Genomic DNA, 18607 nt, shown 5'->3' on the forward strand with positions numbered 1-18607 from the left:
GAGGGGAGTGGATGAGGCAGGGGTCCTGATGGGGGGAAGGGGGCTCAAGGAACGCAGGGGGGTTGGATGGGGCAGGAGTCCCAGGGGGCAGGGGTGGGCAACGATCCCCTCGTGGGGTGAGGAAGGAACCCGTTGTTAAGATTTTGGCAGCTCATCACTGGATACGACCAAAGTACTCTAATGTTGAAGACATTTTGGCAGACAAGGAAAAGTAGGTACATTTTCTTGGGCTTCTTCCAGCCTTGTTATTAATAAGTGTCACAGTCAAAGTGAGATGAACTAAGATCATCTTTCTCTCTCTATATCTTTCCCAGTTTGCAAACCCAAAGCAGATACTCCTCGCCTTTGGCCAAAGATTAGACACAGCTCCCTTTAGGGTCTAGAAACAATCACCATCGTTTCAGGATCTGGTCTGAGGGAGAGAGCACAGGGGTTATTCAACAGTAAATCAAGGCGATTCAACTCATGGAGCAAAGGTTTGAGTTCAGGATGTGAGCACTGGATTTTTGCATAGTGGTATAGGAAGACCTCAATGCATCAGTCCTTGAGAGCAGACTGAGTATTTTAGAATCTTCTAGCAGTATTATTATTTTGTCTGAACCTTTGATTACATTAATGATGATTTAATAAGTAAGTTTTATATTAATCTCAGGCATTACATGTAAGACCCGGGCACACAGAATATACTACACCCACAAAAACTAGCATAAAGGAATATTAAGGTTGCAAAGTCTAGCACTCAAAAGTTAGGAAGTGTGAGAATTAAGGTTGCTTGTGGAAGCTTAACTTGACCCCCTTGTGCATCTGCATCATGATAATCTTTAATTACATAAATTACATGATCAACGTGAAGAATGTGGGAGATGCCAGATTCAAAAAAAAACAAACAAACAAACAAACAACATTGTGAGTAACTCTATTTGAATACTAATCAGTTGTCTGCTACACAGGTACAAAGAGTTAATTCAGTCCGGGAGGGGCGGGGGGGATTACTCCTCTGCAGGAAGGTGGAGAATTGCTAATGATTAATGGAGAATAAGTGAACCGACTGCCGGAAGTCCACCTTTGACTTTTCGACTTTTTTCTTCCGTGGACCTAGCGCTGTCTGCATGGGGATTTAGGCTGGCTTAACAACTCCACTCAGGAGTGTGGGTGCTTACAACACACCTGACTAAGAGAGTTAAACCAACATAATTTTGTTTAGTGTAGACCAGGCCTATAGGCTGGTCTATACTGGGAAATTACATCACCATAGCTACATCACTCAGGGGTGTGAATTTTTCACACCCCTCAGCAGCATTGTAAAGTCCACCTAAGTCACAGGGTAAACAGTGCTAGGCCAATGGAAGAATTCATCTGTCAACCTAGCTACTGCCTCTTGGCAAGATGGATTACCTATGTCAGCGGGAGAACCCCTCCCATTCACGTAGACAGTGCTACAGCAGCACAGCTGTCCCGCTATAGTGTTTTAAGTGTAGACAAGCCCTTAGCACGAGGTGAATTGATTCCACCCTGAGAGGTAAAGGCATGAGTCTGACATTTAAAAGGTGTGCACAAGGAAAGATTGAGTGACAAGACAAAGCAACAGTTCACCTTGGAACCATAACAATCGCATACAGTAGAACCTCAGAGTTACAGAAACCTCAGGAATGGAGGTTGTCCATGACTCTGAAATGTTTGTAACAAAGCACAGTTCAGGCTCCAGATCCAGCAGCTGACAGTCCAGGCCAGGCTTCAGCAGCAGTTGAACTGCCTACTGAGCCCTGGCATGACTTTGCAAGCTTGTCCCCCTCACGGCAAGGGGGTGCGCGTGTAGGTGTATGAAAACAGTGTGTCCCCATCCTGGGCGGGGGGTGGGGGTGAAAGTGCTGCTCCTGATCTGTTGGCTGGCTCTGGCTGCCTTGGGCCGGCAGTCCCAGCATCTTGCTATAAGTGGCTGCCCTGCACATGGGGGTAGGGAGGTGGAGCCAGGCAACCTGCCCAGATGTGCCTACTTTTAAGATGCAATACGGGCACATTACAATATTTGCTGCTTCTCCTCCTCCTCCCCCCCCCCCCCCCCCCCCCCGTCGGTCTTTGCTGCTATCTGATTGGTTACTTCTGGTTTCACTTGGTGTCCGGTTGACTGGTCAGTCTGTAACTCTGGTGTTCATATCTTTGAGGTTCTACTATACTATATTTTCCACAGGCCCCCGCCTCATTCAGTGTACAGAATGGATGGTGCTCTCTTAATGAGCTGCTATTCATTATTTTATTATCTCCTCACTGTTCCACGTGTGGTCCCATGCCTTATTTACTGCAGTATTCAAACCCAGCTCTGAAAACAGACATTAATTATCTCATGGGCTTTTCTGTGCCACTTAGCACTATGCCATCTGAGTGCTTCACAAACAAATTCAATTATTTTCACAACACCTTAGTGAAAATTGGGGAAGGGGGATATCCCCATTTTACAAGATGGGGAATTGAGGCACAGTGAGATTAAGGTCCAAAGGTCTAAAGTATCTAATTTGAGACACCCAGGACCTGATTTTTCAGAGTACTTAACATTATATACTACTCAAATACAGCCAAAGCCCAGCTCCCATTGGCTTCAGCTGCAGATGTGAGTGCTCAGGACTTTTCTGTAAATCAGACCCCCAGTCTCAATTGGGCACTCAGAAAGTAAGGAATACACAATTTGCAGCCACTTGTGAAAAGTATAAGTGACTTGTTTAAGAGATAGCATCCAATTCTCTAGAGCAGCGTTCAACTGCCTTAACCAGGAAAACATTCTTTCTCTTCATGAAATACACTGCCTCATTCACTGTGCACCTTCCGACTTCTACAACAAATGAAGCTGGGATCCTAAAGACAACCACCTCTTTCAGCCTTAAGCCTGGCATTTCATAGCATTTGTTTGCTTGGTTTTGCAACTTCAATGTTCCTTTAACATAAATTTGTGTTTATGTAATTTCCTAGGTTTTAAAAAAAGCGATCTGAAAAAAATAGAAATTCCATCATGTGGCATCATATTGACACCCACATGGTTCACCAGCAGCGTTGGAACCTTTAGAACTACTGCACAGACCTCTGCCATTTGAGGTAACTAATAGCAGTAGTAGGTTTTTATCTTCTATGTGGACCAACATTAGACAGGCCTCTTTGTCCCAGTCTCCTTGCCCAGCCAATCCCATTCTTCCTTTGGCTCCTTGTCCCAGTCTCCCCACAATTACCAGTCCTACTTTCGCTCTCCTCCCCACCCCCTGCCTGCCAGCTTCCACTTCTAATCTCTCCCTCCAAATTCCTTATCCCAATCCATTCCCCACACACACACACACACAATGGCCCAAACCCCTTTGCATTGGAGCCAGACAGCTTCCTCCCCCGTGCTGTCTGGACTTCAGCAGAGGGGTCACTGAGAGCACAGGAATGAAAGGTTCCCTGCTTTCAGTTCCACCCCTGCCCAGGGCAGTTGGGAGCAACCATTACAAGGAAAGTCCAATTCCACCTTTATAGCCCTGCTCAGTTGCTCTGTGGGCATGCATAGTCTGATCAGCACCAGGATCATGACCAGTGGGCACAGATTCTTCAGCAATTTTAGCTGCTATAGTCTTAAAAGACTCCACTGAGCCAGCCAAATGCAGGTGGATTTTACAGGGACAGCAAAAGGAATGCTCCTAACACAAACTGCCAAATTTCAAGCCCCTGCTCCAAAGCACCAGGACACTAGAGTTCTCCAAAGAAAAAGCTGCCAATTGTTTTTTATTAGTGCGAAACAATGTATTTTTTCCTAGCCTCATGCTCAGAAACAGCTTAACGGTTTTAGTGAAATTTTTCAAAAAACAAAAACAAAAAAACTACGAAACTCATCTTGCGGCAGACATCTGGCATGGGAAATCTCAGCCCAAATGGGTAAAGTTTGGCAAAAAGTCATACATAATTGAAAACAGGATCTTCTAATGGGAAGTGTCAAGCAACCTTAATAATATGCAGTTTATTTAACAGTACACAGCAACACTACATAACAGTTTAGAACAGGAAATTAAGAAAAATATGAATGCAATTTAAACTGCAAGGGAAATTACTTAGGCAGAATGTAATTAGCCAGACTGGAATTCAGTGAGAGCACCAACATTAACACCCTTAACTCTTATGACAAGTGGCATTAATGACTGAGTGCAGTCAATGCTTCAGCTTTACACCTCATTTAAAGAATAGAAAACCTACATGAAGCTAGCATCCAATGCAGATAATCATTCTAATATGTTCAGTTACTGAAGCAGTGAACTCAATGAAGCAGTTATGCTGAAGGCGGACAGTCTTAAAACATATGCTACAGCAATAAGTACAGGTTTCAGAGTAACAGCCGTGTTACTCTGTATTCGCAAAAAGAAAAGGAGTACTTGTGGCACCTTAGAGACTAACCAATTTATTTGAGCATAAGCTTTCGTGAGCTACAGCTCACAATATGCATCCGATGAAGTGAGCTGTAGCTCACGAAAGCTTATGCTCAATTAAATTGGTTAGTCTCTAAGGTGCCACAAGTACTCCTTTTCTTTTAGCAATAAGTACATGGACTGCTAACTAGCAGGACTTTCTAGTCCCCTTACTTGGGTTACTGACTGAATCCATGTTTTTTAAATCCATATGCTCAGGGCTCATGGAATAGATTGCAAGCAGTACGCCTTAAAATAATGAACCTTTAAAGGAACTTCGTAATGTAGACATGAAAAATTAGCGTAACAACACTGATCCATTTTCCAATTTCCATTTTCCACCACCAAATACCTGCATGAGATTACAGGTGTAAATAAAATGTTAAAATATTAGAAAATACAAACCTACCTTTTCCTCTACATTTCCGTTACGGTCAAACTGGTAAAGTGATGCCAGATGAGTAATAATCCACCAGCTAAAACTTAATGGATCTTTGCACTGCACTAGCTCAAAAACAGACATCCCTTCTGCAGTACTGGGTCTTTCAAAGACTTTCTTCAGAAGTTTATTCACCCAGCTCCAAAAAGACTGCAGAGAACAGAGAAAGCCCACCAGGGCTGCATTAAATGACTTTGTACAGTAGATTAAATGATAGTCTAAGTCTATGTTAAAGAGATTTCCCTCAATACTATCCTGTTTACTCATTAAGATTGTCCTTTTGGTATTAAAGGAAAAAACAAGCTGACAGTCATTAAAAAAATACTGAATAACAAAAGTTAAGTGGCACCCAGGAAAACCTAGAGCCATTTTAGGATTTTATTCTTCAGAAGGCAAATGGAAAACAAGAGCAGTGAAAGGATGACCATTAGTCATCATGGGAGAACATGCTCCTAGAATTTTTACAGGCTAGCTCAAAAGCACATAGAGCCGGGGTCTAGAAGGTGGTGCATTCTACCATCCTCAAAAGAATGAGGAAAACAGAATCATCTTGCACTGGTGTGGACTGTAGTTGACCTGTCTAACAAAAGAAAAACTGAACTATTTAAACCCTGAAAGTGAAAAACAGTTTATGAAAATATTCTTTAAAAACAAGTCTCAGAATACATAAAATATATCAAATGGAACAGGAACTTTAGACACAACCGAGTTCTCAAAATGGATAACAGTTTGCCTGCACTTCATATAGCAGATAAATAATTATATGAAATAATATTAGCTAGGGAAAGATCTAGTAAGAGAGAACAAGGCCTACACATTTATTTATTTTAATTAAAGGAGCTAGCTTGACATTTTTATATTTATTATGATCTTGTGTTAAAGGCACTGGATGGGGACTCAGGAGATCTTTTTAAAGTCTGGAGCTCTGCCACAGCCCAGCACAATGGGAAGGAAGGACTGTCCACTGGTTAGCACATTAGCCTGAGAAGTGAAACAATTCCTTGTTCCATCACAGACTTCCTTTGTGACCTGGGGCAAGTCACTTAATCATAGACTTATAGAACTGTACAGCTGGCGGGGATCTCAAGAAGTCATCAAGACCAGCCCACTGAGCTGAGGCCATAGCAAGTAAACTTAGACCATCCCTGACAGGTGTTTGTCTAATCCATTCTTAAAACCTCTAGTGACGGCGATTCAACAACTTTCCTTAGAAGCCTATTCCAGAGCTTTACTGCCCTTATAGTTAGAAACTTTAGAGTTAGAAACTTTTCCTATTTTCTGACCTAAATCTCCCTTGCTGCAGATTAAGCCCATTACTTCTTGTTCTACCTTTAGTGGACATGGAGAATAAATTGATCATTGTCCTCTTTATTATTTGAAGACTTATCAGGTCCTCCCTCAGTCTTCTTTTCTCAAAACTAAATGTGCCCAGGTTTTTTTTAACCTTTCCTCATAGGTCAGATTTTCTAAACCTTTTATCATTTTCATTGCTCTCCTCTGGACACTCTCCAATTTGTATACATCTTTTCTAAAGTGGGGCACTCACAACTGAGCACAGTACTCCAGCTGAGGCCTCCCCAGTGTTGAGTAAAGTGGGACAATTACCTCCCTGGTCTTACATACAACACTCCTTTTAATATACCCCAGAATGACATTAGCCTTTTTCGCAACCGCAACACACTGATGACTCGTACTCAATTTGTGATCCACTATAACCCCAGAGCCTATTAAGCTGGCCAGTTATTTTCTATTTTGTAGTTGTGCATTTGATTTTTCCTTTCTAAGTGAAGTGATTTTTAAGTGATTTTTCCTTTTCACTTGTCTTTACTGAATTTCAGCTTGCTGAACTCATACCAATTCTCCAATTCGGCAAGGTCATTTTGAATTCTAATTCTGCACTCTAAACTGATTGCAAATCCTGCCAGCTTGGTGTCATCCTCAAATGTTAAGAATACTCTCCATTCCTTTACCCAAATCATGCAGATGTGCCATTTCTAAAAATGGGAACAACACTCCTCTCTTCAACCACCTTTTGTCTGTCTTGTCTAATTATGTTATAAGATCTTCAGAAATATAGACTTTGTTATGCTCAGCATTTGTACAGCACGTAGCACACTGGCACCCTGATCTTGACTGTGACTTGTAGATGCTACTGTAGCACAAATAATTTACAATCAGAAAATTTTCACTAAAGAGACTTTTTTATGTCTGCTCACATTAAAAATTCTGAATACTCTACCGTGAAGCTGTTTGATGATATACAGACTATGCACTGCAGTAATGCGTATTTAAACCCATTTGAAAGAAGAACAGTGCTTTGGATTTCATGAAGATTGGTGCTTTCAAAGAAGCTTTTCTGAAATTTCTTCTAATAAATATTCAGGGAAAGATTGTAGCTGGGCCTTGCCGTGCAAATGGCCTAATGGTGGGTGGGTGGGTGTGTCGGGGGGCCAATTATGCAAGGACTACTGCCCTTCTCTTGTGGTCCCCCCCCACCCCAATAGAGAGTAACAGCCTCAATTGCCTTGCTTTCCTGAAAACAGGGACTGCTCCCTATCAGTGCCCTGGGCCACAAGAAAACTACCAGTGACAAAACTCAAACCAGGACACAACAAACTCTCAAGAGTGGGGGCTAAGGTGACATAGCTGGCACATTTGTCTCTTGTATGTCAGGGAGCATAATCTCTCCTAAAGCTCCTGATGGGGCAACTCTGCATCACGCTGGATGTGAACTGGTGCATTCATGGCACAATGTGGTGCTTAATTTGGTAATTGACCAATCACTATTTGAATGTTTTGTAAACACTTTCCTATATTTTCCTCATGCTGTGCATGCAGCAATGTTTCCACTTACCTCTGTCTGAGACCCTTTATTTCTGTGGTCCAGCAGATGAATAAGCAGAACCCATAATTCCTTAATGCAACTACAGGGGTAGTGGTGACTAGTTAGAGCCTCCGATGGTCTAACCTGGTGAAGAAAATATGAAGTCCATTCACTCTCAGAGCAGCAGGCTATCTGAAGTTGCATTTTACATACTAATATTTCCATTCTCTTTCTTGCAACAATGTAGAATTTATACACAATTACAGAAGATTCTTGTGAAGCACAATGCACTATTCCATTAACATCTAAAATAAATCATGCACATAGCAAAGGAACCATTATCTACCAATGTACAGTATAAGTAGCATTACTTTTAAGCTTTTACTAAATCAGGTTCAAATGACCTTTCAAAAAAATATTTAATAAGTGAAAGGGATGTTCTAAGTACTAATGAAAAGAAATAGCACTAAATACCAATTCATTGTCTATTAGTGAAAGAGAGAGAAAATGATTGATTAGATTCACTTGATGTTCCTGGGAAGAGAAGTAAAAGCTTCCAAATGATTTAGTATTTATTATTTTTAACATGCAAATCCCTTAATCGTTATGTGTAATGCTAACAGAACAAAATTTGTTCAACTGAGGAGAGTTTTTGTTCATGGGAATATGTTAAAATGCCTCAATGTCCCTACAATATTTCACATAGTAGCATTTTGGTGGTCCTGCAATAAGACATTATTTTAACATGCTCCAAAGAGCACATTTTGAATCATGTGCGTTATCTGATTATTACTTTTTGTTTAGAGAAATTCTCTTTAGACTGATTTTTAATATGTAAAGCAGTCTTGTGGTGAGTTACCTTTCAGTTTCTCACACTCAGAGAAACAGAGATGTGTGTGCACCTAGAGCAGAATCCACAGTAACAACATATCAAAGAATGTGAGATTACTCTACTGGCTGGTATATAGAGCAATTAGACTTCCTAGTTTAGATCTGCTGATGATAGAAGGCTGTGAAGAAAAGTCAGCGTACCAATGTTTATATATACAAATGAAAAAAGAGTTACGCAAAAAAGGGTACATTACACTGCAGCTGGGAGCATGCTGCTCAGGTACACAGAAAAGCACTAGCACTGGTCAACTAGTGTGACAAAAATAGCAGCGTAGCCAGGGGTAACATGGGCTAGTTGCCTAAGTACACACCCAAGAGGTCCAGGCCAGTTTGTACTCAGGTGGCACGTGCAAGCTGCTGGTCCTGCTACTTTGGCTATACTGCTATTTTTAGCATGCTAGCTTGAACACAGCTAGCTCTTGTCTGTCTACCCAAAGTTTCCCTTGACCAATGTAAAGAAGCTGTAACAGAAAGCTGAGGTTGTTGAAATAGGAGTGGCATAAATATAAAGCGTAATATGACATTGTAAGTAAGCGCCCAGTTAGCTTACTGCCAAGGTTTTAGTCACTCTTTTTGTTCCTTTTGAGAAAGTATGGAAAGATATTTTCTGCATCTACAGCTCATGTTTGGCATGAAACCCAGCACACTGAACTTATTAAATGAGGCACACACTTCAGTTCTGTACACAGTGCACTTCAAAATTACTCTCCCATTCAATTGCCAGATGGTCATGAATAAATACAACACAGTATGAGTTTCTAACAAATAACACTCTTTAAAAATTTGGTATATTAAACCAATGGCAAAATTTTAAAACACCACCAACAAGGGACTGTTTTCCTATGCATCTGTACAGCACCTAACACAAAGCAGCCCTGATTATGATTGGGGCTTTCAGGTGCTTTCTGCAAAAAAGAAATAAAATAATAATACCTTTGTATATTTGCTGATTGACAAGCTTATCAGATCGCAGAAGAGGTTTCCACAGTGGGCTTCAAATAAACTGATATTGGTTAAATTTTCTCCTGTTAGATTCATGAATTGGTGAGCATACACAATTTGTCCTAAAACACAACAAAAGATCAGATCTCCTTAACACTTCGGCTTGATTCTACGGACACAAAGACAACAATTTCTATGCACTGTATTTGGGTCAACAAGCAATTCTGAGAGGAATATCGTTTTTGTTTACAAGCAGAAAACTTATTTGAGGAAAGTTTTCCCATTCCAAATTAATCCCTGATGTCTTCTCCCTTTCATAAAAGTTTGATATTATTCTAGTTGACAATAGAATGGTTGGCATTATAATATCTACTTTGCTGGCACAATCCCTGCAGTCACTACACTGCAGTAAAGGTTTCTTCATTTGCAAATTCCTCTCAGTAACAAATGCCTCTGTTTGACAAATCTAAGGAACCGTCCCAGACTGAGGTGTCATTACAGAAGGTTTTGGAACAAATTGATAAACTGTACAGTAATAACTCACCAGGACCAGATGGTATTCACCCAAGAGTTCTGAAGTTCCTCAAATATAAAATTGAAGAACTACTAACTGTGACACGTAACCTATTACTTAAATCATTCTCTGTACCAGATGACTGGAAGGTAACTAATGTGACGCCAATTTTTTAAAAAGTCTCCTGAGGCTATTCTGGCAATTACAGGCCAGTAAGCATAACTTCAGTACCAGGCAAATTGGTTGAAACAATAGTAAAGAACAGAATTATCAGACATTTAGATGAACACAATTTGCTGGGAAAGATTCAATATGGCTTTTGTAAAGGGAAATCATGCCTCACCAATCTATTAGAATTCAACAAACATGTGATCCAATCAATACAGTGTACTTAGACTTTCAGAAAGCCTTTGAGAAAGTCCCTCACCAAAGGCTCTTAAGCAAAGTAAGCCTCATGGGATAAGTGGGAAGTCTTCTCATGGATCAAAAATCAGTTAAAAGATAGGAAACAAAGGGTAGAAATAAACGGTCAGTTTTCACCATAGAGAGAGGTAAATAGTGGTGTCCTCCAGGGGTCTGTACTGGGACTACTACTGTTCAACATATTCATAAATGATCTGGGAAAAGGGGTGTCAAGGCTGATTCCCCACTCTGGCACTCTGAGTGCAGATGGGGGCCCGCAAGGATTCTAAAAATTAATACTGGCTACTTCAGGCTTGTATTAAATTCCCAAGGTTACAGCTGACCTTGGATGGATAGATACTGCCACCACCCAAGTGCAAAAACCCCTTTGAGAACCCAGAAAGGAGCACTTGGGAATTCCTTCCTGTGGGGTACCCTCAAGCCTTTTCACCCCTCCCCCCTCCACCCCGGGGGGAAGAGCTGAGAAAGAAAACAAAGGAAATCAGCTGTTGCAACCAGGTAATTAAACAACATGTGCACAAACCTCTTAGGACACAAAATCCAATCCTGTTCTCAAAAAAGGTAAATTTTATTAAAAACAAAAAGAAAGAAGATACATTGAAAACTCAGGCTACTGCTAGATTAAAAAAAACCCACTTACAAAAATTCAGCTTCAAGAATAACCTTCTTGAGGTCCAGCTTAAAGGTTACAGGCAAAATAAAAGCATTTGGGGTTAGCACAGAGGAGTCCACAAGCCATAAAGAAATAAACAAATAAACCTGATCGCATCTTCCTAGCCATTTCCTGATCTACTTACATATCTGGGGTTTCAAATGAGTAGTTTCTAGGTATGATTTTTCATACCTGGCCCAAACTCTTACAGCATAGCTACAGCCCTGTCTCTGCTTCTCCCCAACACAGACGGACTTAGGGGAAGTTATTTCCCAATTTTAAAAGTTCTAGCTTTCCCATTGGCTCTTTTGGTCAGGTGCCTACTCTTCCTTTTACCTATGCAGGGAGGCTTTTTAACCCTTACAGGTAAAGCAAGTAGAGAACAACAACTAAGAGGGATTGTATAGCTAACTGGCTGGCTGGGTGTCCATAAAAGGGACTCCCCCCCACCCCTATTTCATTTATCACAAGAGGTAAACAGTGAGGTTGCAAAATTAGCAGATGCAAAATTACTCAACATAGTTAAATCCAAAGCAGACTGTGAAGAGTTACAAAGGGATCTCACAAAACTTTGTGACTGGGCAACAAAACGGCAGATAAAATTCAGTGTTGATAAATGCAAAGTAATGCACATTAGAAAACATAATCCCAACGACACATACAAAATGATGGGGTCTAAATTAGCTGTTACCACTCAAGAAAGAGATCTTGGAGTCATTGTGAATAGTTCTCTGAAAACATCCACTCAATGTGCATCAACAGTCAAAAAAAAGTTAACAGAACGTTGGGAATCATTAAGAAAGGGATAGATGATAAGACAGAAAATAGCATATTGCCTCTACATAATCCATGGTACGCCCACAGCTTGAATACTGCGTGCAGATATGGTCACCCCATCTCAAAAAAGATATATTGGAATTTGAAAAGGTAAAGATAGGCAACAAAAATGATTAGGTGTATGGAACAGCTTCCATATGAGGAGAGGTTAAAAAGACTGGGACTTTTCAGTCTGGAAAAGAGAGACAACTAAGAAGGATATGACAGATGTCTTGATTGTTGTGGAGAAAATGAATAAGGAAATGTTATTTACTCGTTCACAAAACACAAGAACTAGGGGTCACCCAGTGAAATTAATAGGCAGCAGATTTAAAACAAAAGGAAGTACTTCACACAATGCACAGTCAACCTGTGTAACTCACTGCCAGGGGATGTTGTGAAGGCCAAAACTATAACAGGATTCAAAAAGGAAGGAGTTACGTTTATGAAGGATAGGTCCATCAATGGCTGTAAGACAGGATGGTCAGAAATGCAACCCCATGCTCTGACTGTCCCTAGCTTCTGTTTGCCAGAAGCTGGGAGTAGACGACAGAGGATGATTGCCTGTTCTGTTCATTCCCTCTGAAGCCCTTGGTGGAACACAGGATACTGGGCTAGCTGGATCATTCGTCTTACCTGGTATGGCTGTTCTTATATTATGTTCTTACGTGTGTTCTAAAATCGTTACATGTTTTACAGGCACATGAATTGACCACAAACAATTTTATCATTGGAAGGGAGATCTACACTGTCCTTAAAAAGTGCTTGTGTAAAACGTTGGCATGACCCTATGCCAAGTAGAACGTACGGAGACAGTTACACAGATAACTAAGGAAAGAGTACTCGGTTCCATAATCCTGGACAGCTCATAAGGCCTTATCTTACAAGGCCTCCACCTGCAGAGCTCTCATTGACATCAGTGGAACAGAAGCCTTGCAGAATTGGGCCCATATTTTATTCTTGAAGATTGAAACTAATGACAAAACTCCCACTGACTTTTGTGGAGTCAGGGTTTCACCTGAGTTGCTTCAGAGAGAAAAAGAAAGAAGAAAAAAAAACCAACAAGAGCCTAGGAGCGCTACAAGGCATAGAGGATACAAGACCGAGTAAAATTAATGCATACACTATAGTCTGGTTGACTGAATTTTAATGCTAAAACACAAGCCCAGAGGGTGCACTGGAGGTGTGCAGAGGGTGTACTGGATTGCCACCCAGAATCTGATCAACAATTAACACCTCTCAATTACAAAAAAGGCTCTTTAAATTGCTTCCTGAAGGAAAAAAAAATTTCCTAGCAACATCAATTTCAAGAAAACCAAAATTCAAAATTTTCCCCACCAAATCCACTTAATTTTTTTTTTAAATCATGGCAAAACCCTGATGAAAGCTTAACTTCACCAGTAAATCACACTGCTTTTCATTACCTCCCATACCCTTATCTCTGCTTATATGCATTCTCTCTGTTTAAATTATAAGCTGTGTGGGGAAGGGACCTTGCCTTCCATGCCTTGACACCGTTATTTTTTTATATAACACCAACTCTTTCTGCCACAGTTTGGAAAGAGTTCTCAAAAAACAAAACACTTAACCCCCAACCCTCACACGCAACATCATCTATCTCTGTTCATTACAAAACTGTGTGGATCCCGTATACACAAGATTCTTTACTCGTGGGGGAGTTCTGTGCCAAAAAATTGAAAATTCTGCACATAATATTTTAAAATACTGCAAAATTCTGCATATTTTATTGGTCAAAATTACACGATATAAACAGTTTCAATTATTTTTGGTCATTTATTTTAAAATATCTGTCAGCAAGTACATCTATAACAATACAGACAACAAAAAAGATTCAGGAAATGTTTTTTTGACAAACAGATTCTCTGAGTAATAAATAATTCATTTCAACTACAGTACAGAACCGTATTTCCCACACCCCTCAGAAGCAATGCAAATGCTTGGGGGAGGCAGGGATAATAGAGTTGCTGAGGGAGAGAGAAGTAATTACTGGGATTGGGTGTGAACTTGGAGGGTTGTTGGGTAAGGGTGGGAAGAGTATGGAACAGCTTTTTAGGGGGGCAGGGAGGGATTCTTAGGGAGCTTGCCTCATGCAGACCCTGACTGACCCCTAGCCTCTCCCATTCAGACAGGCACATATGCCCCGTCCCCATGTGTCCCTGCACCCCGATGTGTCCTTCACCCAGTCCACGTGTCCCTCCAACCCCACTCAGACACCCACTCGCCCCATCCCATGTGGCCCTGAACCCCTCACCTGTCCCCATGTGGCTCTGTATCCCCTCTCCCTTCCGGCTCTGTGTTCCCCCACCCAGCCACTCCCATTCCTATGTGTCCCTGTACCCTCTCCCCCGTCCCCAAGTGTCTCTGTGCCCCCAATCAGCCACTTTTTGTCCCTATGTAGCTCTGCACCTCCTCCCCCACCACCATGTGGCCCTGCAACTCACTCCCCCGTGGCCCTGTTCCTCCACTCCATTCAGCCCCTGCCCCACTCTGTCCTCCCCCACTAGCCCTTATGAGCTCCTGTCTGACCACCCCCATAGCACCCCACACTGTCTGTCTCCCCATAGCCCCCGTCTCCTGATCTGGCCTGACAGGCACTGTAAAGGCGGCACTACAGGCTCTCTCTTCTCCCGCTGGCCAGGAGCTGTTGCTGTGTTCTATTACCACAGCATCCTCTGGTGGGCAAAAGGCAGAACTGCAGCAACATTTCAGCAGAAGCTTTTTTCTGCGCAAAAAATTAAAATATGCATGGCTCATTAATTATGCACATGCGCAGTAACACAGAATTCCCCCAGGACAACAAGATGTTTGGTGGGGTTTTGGATACTGAATCCATAACTAAACTGCTGAACAAAATCAAAGACTGGAATATTTTAGAGGACTTACAACACTGTGGATAAGTGACCAAGCATGAGTACGGTTCTTAGTGACATAATGAGACATTTTGTTATCAATTTAAATAGCAGCTGCATCTGTCTCAAGTAACTGAGCAATCAAGTGTCTAAAATTTTTGCACACTCATTAAAAAAAAGCAATATAAATGTTTATAAATTCATTGCTTGAGAGCAGCTCATATCAAAGTTACGCGTACTGAATTCAAGTGAACATACACTTGATTGTAACTGTTTTTGCTGAAAATTCTTTATTATGTGACATCCTACTACAATACATTTTGTACAGTTATGTAATGTATTCGCTACGGGCCAAATTTGCCACCTTTTCTCATGTTGATCAACACCTTAATCCACGAGTGGTCCTACTGAGGTCAAGTTCAATTTCAGCTGAAAGGTCAATAGGATACCACATGGGGTAAGATTTTACTCAACATGAGTAAAGGTGGCAGAATCTGCCCTTATATGTTTCAGTAAATCTTTTTTACAGGGCATTGTGCAGATTAGTTAGTGTAAAAGTATTAAAGTATTATTATTACTCTAACTTGTATGTGGCAGTTAAATGTTCCTGTAGTTCTTGGATAAGTATATATCTGCCTTTCCATAACACCGTATTATGAATGGAAACTTAACAGGAAGTCTTGTTGGCCTCTTTCACTCCCATAACGTCGAATGAATTACTAAAACAGGAGCTGGCTCTCATATACCGCAATGTCTAGATTACTGCAATTGTTGTAATTCACATATGCATCAATCTTGGAACATTATTTAGAAGCTCTATACTAAGGTGGATTTCAATGCAATGTGATAACACCTATAGAAAAGGGAAAAAAATAGTACTCCAGAATTATTTTTTGTGCTTGACTTGGCTGATATACAAATGAACAATACATAAAAAATCCTCACTATGCAACTCATATTGCCCTCTTTTGTATTTCAACCATTTTTCTCCAGCAAGCTGAATTGCTTTGAAGCTGGTCTCCTCGATTGCATTCCCTGACCTTTAGTTTAGTTGCTGCCACAAACAGCTTAATAGTTTCAGTCTCCTCCTTGCCCTGTAAAGCCACTAAAAAAACCCCACGTATATTCGTTTGCCCTTTTCTCACTATATTTTCCATACACTCCTTTGGCCAATGTCTCTCTTCTCCCAATATCTCCTCAGTGGTCGTCTGTGAATAAAAATTAGGATTTTTTTTTTAATCAATCACAAAATCTCCTCAAGAATTCTGATGAATGAAGCACAGACACGTTACTTGGATCTGATGAGGAAGTGTCCTCTTTTAAAATCATGGCCTCAACATAACACGAATGAGTTTCATTCTCGTCTTGACCATTCTCTTCAAATCTGTACCAGCCACTCCTGGATAGCCTTTCCATCCAGTTCACATCAAATCATTGTGTGCTGTTCATCATCACCTTTTGATTTTTGCAAGCAACATTCAAAAGTGTATTTTTTTTTATTAAACTTGAGTCATTTGAAGTTTCAAGAGAAAATAATTTGGTGGCTCAATCTAATCCCAGTAGCACAAATCCACAATCAATTTGATTTAATTGTCAACCTTCATTAGGACAGGATCAACCCTGAATTAGTATTGTACATCCACACTGAGATGCACTAGCCAAAGCATGTGGGAAAACTTGAAAATAACCTGCCCTCACCATTCTTGATTTTAGCCAATGTCTCTAATAGCAATTAAAACGAAAAAAAAAATAAAGTAAATGAAGAAACTAACCCCCAAAGAAAGTAAAATAATTTGGACAACTTCAGATCAGAAACATATATAACGCGGGGGGGATGGAGAGGGGAGATAAACTAAATCACTAAAAATATACAAAGCACAAACATGCACCATAAACACATGGACTTACGCAGCATCTTCTCGCCTAGGACATGAAGAATTTCCAGCACTAGCCAATGGATATCCAAGTGGAGATGCAGTAAATGCCACGATGGAGGAAACAGCTGTGATAAGAGACAATTTTTTTTTCTAATTTCATATTTCCTAAGCAAGGCCTGGACCCTACCCTAAGAACCATGAGGACAGGCAGACTCCTGTGACCATGTGGAGTCCCACTGATGTCAAGTATAGTATTAAATAATGCGTTCCAAAGTGAAAGAGAAAATGTTCTTCCTCACACACTTACTCTTCTGGTTTAGAGCAGGTTCACAAAATCTTTAATCTAACCCACAATCCAACTAATCAGAACATCTTAGTTCAAGGTGAACAGGTGAAGCACCACCAACTTCCTTCTAGCACACACATTAGATAGCAGAGAACTGGTAAATGGACCATACCAAGGATCAATTTTTTCATTCAGAGGCAAGAGCGCTAACCATTTTAACCTCTGAGACCTCAGAGCTACTCAAAGTGTAACGCATCCATCCCTAGGACAGAGAACATCAGTTCTTCATCAGTCCCTTGACCCAAACAGGGATGGCAAGAATCTAAATGTCACTCCTTACCATTGGTATTTTCCTTCACCATAATGATTTGCATAGCACTCTAAGCATGGAATCTCTTTTAAACAAAATAAAATAAAAATATTCCCTACCACAAAAGGAAAAATCTTATACCTGTATACTGCTCTAGTCTATTAAATGTTCTAGAAAGGGAAATAGAGTTATTGCAGTTTTCTCCTTCACAAATATGCTCTTTTCCTATTTTAGACAAGTTTCAGAATTTGTCTTTATAAAAGTGCCTCTTCTAGTTGGGAACTCAAGAGTTCTCACTATCATCATGGATAAACACAATGAATTTTTGAAAAACAAATAATAGCACTATGACAAGCTGATTGATCAAGCCTATTTATTCACCTCTAAATATAATTACATTTTATTAGCATAATACCAATAAGGATTCTAAAAGGGAAATATTGTACAAAGAAAATGCAAGGTCTAATACACCCAATGTCAAAAAATAACTAACTGTGTTTGAGCAATATGGGATGACGCTTAACTAATAAGTGCATGAGATGCACTCCCATTTTTTAAATAAAACTAATTTTTATTCATCATAATTTGTAAGAGTCAAATCTGGACTGTTATATGATGTATTAAAAAGATAAGCCAAACCTTTGCCTGATGTTGAATGGTAAATGCTCCCAGGACACTACTTGGGAGTTCATACAGATGTCCAATATGTAAGGTCAAGGCATGAAGCTCCTCAACCAGCACTGAAGGGAACTGGACTTCCAGTTCTTCATATGGATGAAGTAGCCCATCATTCTCTGTTTTGTGTGATTCCAGGTATCTGAATGAACAGCACATTAATATATAATTAAAGGGTGCATAACAGATGGTTATGCAAAACTAAATACACACAATAAATTAACTGGTTATTGAAACTGAATGTGTCATCTCACCTGAAGATGAACACCTTCACATAATTCAGAAATGCAATACACTGATGTCTGATGTTGCCTGCTTCAGAGTGTAGGTTTGCAGCCTGACCTGAAAACAGAAAATTAACAAGTTAGAGGCATAAATTACTTCTTTCAAAAGAAATCTTTATAATACTAATGACACACCGTAGTGATCAAATATATTTCACAATAAGTTCCAAGAACAATTCCATTTAAACAATATCATTCAACTGTAAACAAAATGTTATATTACAATTTTTCCCTGCTAAGTAACCTCCACACAAACTATCACAAAACACGGTCCAGTTAAAGGTAGAAGGAAGAGAAAAATGCTATACATAGTTCAGTACAGTGGGACTCCTTCACATTATCTTCACTTGTTTTCCCTGACAGAGTAGATTAAAAAACAGAAAAGC

The 18607-nt window shown here is 40.3% G+C and overlaps 1 protein-coding gene across 1 annotated transcript in view; it reads right to left on the bottom strand.

The window, feature by feature from the left end:
- The window catches only part of MMS22L (MMS22 like, DNA repair protein), a 141277-nt gene that overhangs the window by 104721 nt on the left and 17949 nt on the right, over window positions 1-18607 (bottom strand). The window contains exons 5-10 of the mRNA XM_077812836.1: window positions 18192-18279; window positions 17902-18079; window positions 16698-16791; window positions 9506-9636; window positions 7712-7825; window positions 4828-5007 (exon numbers count right to left, since the gene is read on the bottom strand). Of these exons, the coding sequence (XP_077668962.1) occupies window positions 4828-5007; window positions 7712-7825; window positions 9506-9636; window positions 16698-16791; window positions 17902-18079; window positions 18192-18279 (785 nt within the window). The remainder of the gene's footprint in view (window positions 1-4827; window positions 5008-7711; window positions 7826-9505; window positions 9637-16697; window positions 16792-17901; window positions 18080-18191; window positions 18280-18607) is intronic.

Source organism: Eretmochelys imbricata, chromosome 3 (assembly GCF_965152235.1).
Source record: "Eretmochelys imbricata isolate rEreImb1 chromosome 3, rEreImb1.hap1, whole genome shotgun sequence".
NCBI classification, from domain to species: domain Eukaryota; kingdom Metazoa; phylum Chordata; order Testudines; family Cheloniidae; genus Eretmochelys; species Eretmochelys imbricata.